At 39.3% G+C, this 6,294-nt stretch overlaps 1 protein-coding gene across 1 annotated transcript; it reads left to right on the top strand.

Annotated features, from left to right (window-relative positions):
• Nucleotides 1-782: 782 nt before the first annotated feature.
• Nucleotides 783-3,077, top strand: ATP5G3 (ATP synthase, H+ transporting, mitochondrial Fo complex, subunit C3 (subunit 9); the record flags this gene model as incomplete). Its single annotated transcript, XM_009876539.1, has 3 exons — nt 783-880; nt 1,244-1,437; nt 2,831-3,077. Coding segments are annotated over 3 exons (407 nt in total), but the record flags the coding sequence as incomplete, so codon positions are not given.
• Nucleotides 3,078-6,294: the final 3,217 nt, after the last annotated feature.

Genomic DNA, 6,294 nt, shown 5'->3' with positions numbered 1-6,294 from the left:
GAGGAGGGAGGGCGAGCTGCGGCAGGGCCGCGTTCTCCTTCCCGCCTCCTTGGCCGGGGGGGCCAGGGCCCTTGGCCAAGGTGAGGGGCCTTCCCACAGGAGCGGCGAAGGGGGAGGGCAGCGCAGCGAAAGCTCTTGGGCCTGCTGCGCTCTGTGCCTCGCTGTAGGTCAAACTCCAGCCTGTTGCTTGTCCTGCACAAGGCCAAGGGTTTTTTGCCCTTGCAGAGACAAGGGACTCTCCTGCTTTAGAATGTCATTCCTAGCCTGCAGAACGTGTCGGTTTGCATGCTGCAGGCACAGGTTTTTCCCTGCAGGAAGAGCTTTGTGTGAGAGCTGGTATGACCTTAGACTGCTGGAAGCCCAAGGACACATGCAGGCCGCTTGCGAAAGAGGACTCATTCATTTATTCCTCGCTAGAATGAAAAGTCTAGGTTATGTCTATGCACTTAACAACTTCAGAATTCATTTTTACAGCTTTTTTCATTTTAAAATAAGTATCACTGCCTGCTGGTCTCTGTTTTTCTTGTCGCTATTTTGCTATCTTTTCTTTTAGTATGATGCATGCACAGGTTCATTGAACGATGTAGCTGTTTGCAGTAAAGTCTCCTGAAAATGGTGCTATCAAATTGCATGGCAATGTTTGCCTCTGTACTGTTTATTTTATATCTAGCTATGCAAAGATTGCTGTCTTCCAAGTAAGACAAATGGCTTTAGTGGATAACAGTGTTATAATCTTACTATTGTAAGGAAACAGCTGTGATTAAAATTTTCCTTTTTTATAGCTTTTTTCTTCCTCTTACAGATCCGTATTGGATCAAGAGTCTTGTACAGACCAATTTCGGCGTCTGTGTTGTCTAGGCCAGAGGTCAAGAATGGAGAGGTACCTTATAAACAAAATTCTGTATCTTCCTAAATTACCTGGTGAGCCTAAATGTCCTCAACCTAGAGTTCACTTGTACTAACTCAAATACCTATAGTGTGAAACTTGCTTTAAGTCAAGCACCTAATACTTGTTGCTGTCTTGCTGTTTCCCCTGAGAAGTCTTTCACACTTAAAGTTGATTGCTTTCAGGTGAAACAGGTTACATTCTGAAGTTTTTAACTCTTTTAGTCTTATTGCTCAGAAGAGGAACTTGACATTGAATCTAACACAACCTTTAAAACTGCAGAATAACACTATCAAAGTGGTCATTGAAAATGGTCTGTGTGTGAATATAATGCTTTTTCATATTTTGTTTTCTTAGGGCAACTCAACACTTAATGGGGCCCAAAATACTGTCTCCCGACTAGCACTTAGAGAATTCCAGACTAGTGCTATCAGCAGGGACATTGACACTGCTGCCAAATTTATTGGTGCTGGTGCTGCCACAGTAGGTGTGGCTGGTTCTGGTGCTGGTATCGGAACAGTCTTCGGTAGTCTAATCATTGGTTATGCCAGGTAATTTCTCTCTCTCTTTTAAAACTCTTAATTGCATGCAGATGTATTTTGAGACAGCACCCCCAGATAAACTAAGTTGTAGTAAGGATGATGGCGCTCTAATAAAATCTGTTAATAATTACTATTAATGATAAACACAGCTAAGTAGAATTGTATGAAACTGTAACATGCATGTCAGGATGGCTCTATTGTAAAATTCAGAACTTTGTACCTGGAGAAGAGATATGAAAGGCATGAGGTTGTTAGACGTGGTCAGTATTTTGTTCACTGAAGTCCAGTGTTCAGCATTTGGTTACAGAACTGAGCTGAACTAAAAATCTAGACTGGATCTTTTCCCATATGAGGGAGGAGTCCTTAAGAGAAACTCTATGAAACTGGTAGTAAGTTTGAATGCTTTAGACTTCGTTATCAGGATTGTTTTCTAGAAATAGATGCTTAATTCAGTTTTCTAACACATTCAGCTTTGCATCTGAGAATATGTCATTACTTTATGAAATGGGTAATCATTCCTTTAGAAATCTGAAAGGGGTGAAGGTGGGGATTTTATAGTAGGGATGGACTTCTTCCAGATAAGTTCAGAATGTTCACCTAGTAGGCATGGTTCACATGGTGTCAAGGAAGAAACTGGCACAAAAAAAACTTTACTGACAGTTTTATGTTGTTCATTACTACTTCAACCAGTTAGTCTTAATTAAAAGTCTTATTTCTTAATAAAGATTTTAAGTCCTACTGAAGTTCACTTTGCATTTGAAGAAACGTTAAGTGTTTTCAGTACAAAGCTCATACCTCCTTTTTAGAATTTGACATGAACATGTCATGAATTTGACGTGAACGTGTCAGTAAGACGTTGCTTCATAGTACTATGTTAAAGCTTTGTTTTTTTTCTCCCACATGCTTCTTGGGGGGCTAATTCATTGCATCTTTTTCAGCAAACCATTGTGTGGGTTTTTTTTGTTTTGTTTTGCTCTAGGTGGTTTCAGTTCCTGTATTTGTCTGAAAGCTGCTTAAAATGCTATTAACAAACTTCCTTGGAATATAGTTCTAGTGTTACTGATGTGAAATAAATTTCTTAAGCGTGGTGCTGATAATTCCTCTGTGGAAGAATGTAGAGAAGTCAAGTTCAAAAGCATATATGATGTAGTCACAAAAACTGTGCCCATTTGGTAAAAGCATATACAATCTGCATAACCTGAATCTAGCTTTAATTGCCAACTCATTTGTCTTAAGTGAAACGTTAACTAAAAATTACTTCTGCTTGCATTTGTTGGGTTTTCCTGTTAGGGAATCTGTGGCAAGGAAGTAAGAGTTTCTTAATCTATCAGATGCATTAAACTGTATGAAAAACATCTTAACTGTAAAGATAAAAAGGTCTTACGCCTTCACTCTCTTTTAGAAATCCTTCTCTGAAGCAGCAGCTGTTCTCATACGCTATCCTGGGATTTGCCCTGTCTGAAGCTATGGGTCTCTTCTGTCTGATGGTTGCGTTCTTGATCTTATTTGCCATGTGAAAGGAGATCTACCTGTAATATTGGCATCGGAATGTAACTCTGCATTTTATGGGACTCCCACAATGTTGGTATCATGGAAATTGATGCTATTTCCAAAGTCATTTCATTAAAGATAACAACTTTAACTGTCAACCTGTTGCCTGCATTTATTATCTTTCTCACTAGGATATTTGGAAGACGGCATCTTGTCATTCAGTCACCATGGATTTCTCCTGCTAAAGACATGTCACATAGGACACTTCAAACAATGACTTCAGGTCTAACATTAATACATGGGTGTCCCTCACCCTTGACAATGAGCATGTTGCATGTTCATTTAATTAATGTGGCATATATTTGAAAGATGAAGGGTTACACAGATGAAATGTGAAAGGGTGTAACTGCTGACCTTGCTCTCCACTAGTGTTCCAAACTTACCCAGAGCTGTTCCTGAGCACAATTTTTTTTCATTTTTTTTTCCAGGCTAGCTGGCACATAAGGTATTCTGGCACTTCTTGATAGAAGGAGCTAAACACAAATCCATAAATGGTGATCAGAAAGTTATCCTTACAACAGTTTTCAATTACACTATAAATTTTCATCACCGTGGTAAAAACTGTCCGCTTGTTTCTGACCAGCGTCCCAGTTAAACTAAACTGGCAACTGCTTTAGCTTGGTCGAAGGCATTTGATTGTGTCACATTGATATGACACTCCTACTTGGTTAATGCAGTCTTGGAATCACCTAATTAAAAGGGATGACTTCCAGCTTCCTAACTTTGTAAAGTTGGCCGTGTTTTCTCAAATCCTTTTAGGAGCAGTAGGACCAAAGCATTTTTATTAACAAAATATCTGTAATATCAAGCTTTGCTTCTCATGACATCTGTCTTTTAACAATCTAAATGCATTTCCTTCAGAAGGGAGCAAGATTGCTACGTGCTCTGTCATCTTGCTGTTAAATGGATAGTTACTGAATTGAGGCTAGAAAACTTTTTACTGTAAGCTGTCTATCCCTAAGGAAATGGAGAAATTACTAGTGCAGATCTGTGCAAGCTCCAGGTAAGACCTTAGTTTTCATCTGAATTCAAATACCAAATTGCTGTTCATAGAGATACAGTGTAGTGGTGGATGCAGCAGTGCTAAGTTAATGGTTGGACTTTAATAGTCTTAAGGGTCTTTTCCAACCAAAGTGATTCTGTGATTCATGTAGCCTAACTTGGACCCAGCATGAGAAATTAGGTTCCCTGTAGGTTCTTAGGAGAAAATAGTAATCTTAGAAGGATTTACTGTGTAAGCATGGAGAGCATCCTTCTATGTCTGTGAGGTTTAGGAGTGTGCAACATGCAACATTTAAATACTCAGTTTTAGCTCAGTATTGCCCTATATGAGTAGGTCTGGAAGTGGATTTTTTTTTTGTGGGTGGCAGAGAGGGAGGAGGTCAAGAACATTGCAGTTATCTTCTTCATTGTCTGTGCTCATGCAGTGGTTATTTTACAAATTTGTATTATCCATTCTTACAAGCTGTTCTGTTACAGAGCTGACATACATGCACTTGCCCTGGATGAAAGGTAGATAATGATTACTAGAGTTGTAGGCTAAAGCTCACCTGTATGCTGCTGTCCTTCTGGTAGGTGATGAACTTCTTTACTGTGGAAATCTCTGCAGGCATCTGAGGTGGCAATCCGTATTTCCTAATTTTGTGGACTAGTTAAACTTCAGATTTCAATATCATTGGGATTTAGGCAAACAATCTTCACACTTGTCTTGGTCAAGTCTAGCTCCAGCTCGTATTTGTACTTGTCAGTATGTTTGCACAGAAAACGGTTCTGCTGAGCTGTAATTGTGTGTTTGGTGTAGAAAGAAGATCTGTCTAAGCTATTGCTCTGTAACCTCGGTAAGAAAGCCACCTGAGTAACCATGAGTTACTTGAATCATTTGAATAATGATTTCTGGATTTACATTCCATCTTTTCCCACTTGGTTCACCCTGTCAACGTGTACCCTTTTCCCCATCATCAGCCTTGTCAGAGGCAGCAGACATCTCGTGTGAGTTGAAGTCTGTTTTAGTAATAGCATCTCCACAAGCTTGTTACCTTTTTAACTCACTCTTAGACTGGCGAACCTGGGCCGAACCAAGGTGAAATTGCGACTTGGTTATGCCAGTCTGGAAAGAATTGGATCTTGGTGTCATAGATAAAGACTAATCAAGGACTTTCAAAATATGGCAACAAGCCTTCATGCAGAGGATTATCATCCCTATAGACAATAAGAAGCTTAGAGTTAGTGAGTGATGGGCAGATACTCACAACTGAATGATCGCAGGGCTCATCAATTCCCTCTATTTTCCCTGTTTTCAAAAAACAGTTTAATTTTAGGGGTTACTTGTGCACTTTAATGACTTGGTCAGTTTGAGTGGTCTTATAATACTGTCAGTTTTCCTAAAATGCTCCCCAAAGAGATAACTATAAATGCTTAAAAGATTAAGTGTGTTTTAGCTTCCAACCTCTTTGCAGTGATTGGGCAGCAGCAAATCATGGACTGTTGACCTTCTGCATAAAATTTTACATCAAGAAATCTTTTTCATGCTTCAGAGAAACCAGATATAAAGTTCCATGAGCTGGTACTGTAACTTCACTTTTCTGAAATCTTTTTCACAGTTCTTGTGACATGGACCGTGCTGAATTCATCAGCTTGTGGAAATTTGTAGTTTAGATTCTCCAGATCCAAAGACGATGTTAATGTTTCGTTGTTGAAGCCAGCTGAAGCAGAGATCTTCATTGCTTATGAATAACTGTTCTGCCTCCTCTCCCAGTAGATGAGGCATCATTCTACCCCTGAAAGTGATGCGCACAGCAGTGTTCTTCTAATGGATAATAAAAGAAACGTTTATGTTACCAATTTTAAGTTAATGCTGCAGGTAAAAGTGAGTCATCCTTTCCATCCTGCTGCTTTTTTTTTTCCTGCTTTCCCTCTCTTTATGCTTTTTGCACCAATTTCAGGCTCAAGAAAGGCGAGTAACTTGCAGTTCAGTTTTTTGTTCAAGACTGATGCTCTTGTGACAGTCAAGCGAAATCACTGAAAAACACTTAGTTGCTCTGTGAAGAAGGAAATAAGATCTCGGCATTTTTTCTTTTTGCATTCATATTTGAGCCCTTTGCAACATGTTTAAAGAATAGTTCCTTCTTTAAGTAAATAGTGTGCTTTCATGCAGTGTTTTTTATGCCACCTTATCTTAAAGAACTTTACAAAACTGCTGTACAGTGCCTGCCCAAACGGTTTGCAAGAAATGAAACATACCATGTCGTCTTCTGGAAGTTCAGGGAAACTTACACAAAATGTAATTTACTGAAACTAATGCTACTTTTTTAGAGC

This window comes from Apaloderma vittatum, unplaced genomic scaffold (genome assembly GCF_000703405.1).
Source record: "Apaloderma vittatum isolate BGI_N311 unplaced genomic scaffold, ASM70340v1 Scaffold35989, whole genome shotgun sequence".
NCBI lineage: Eukaryota > Metazoa > Chordata > Aves > Trogoniformes > Trogonidae > Apaloderma > Apaloderma vittatum.
Note: the sequence above shows the minus strand (reverse complement) of the source record. Positions and strands in the feature narration are given on the sequence as shown.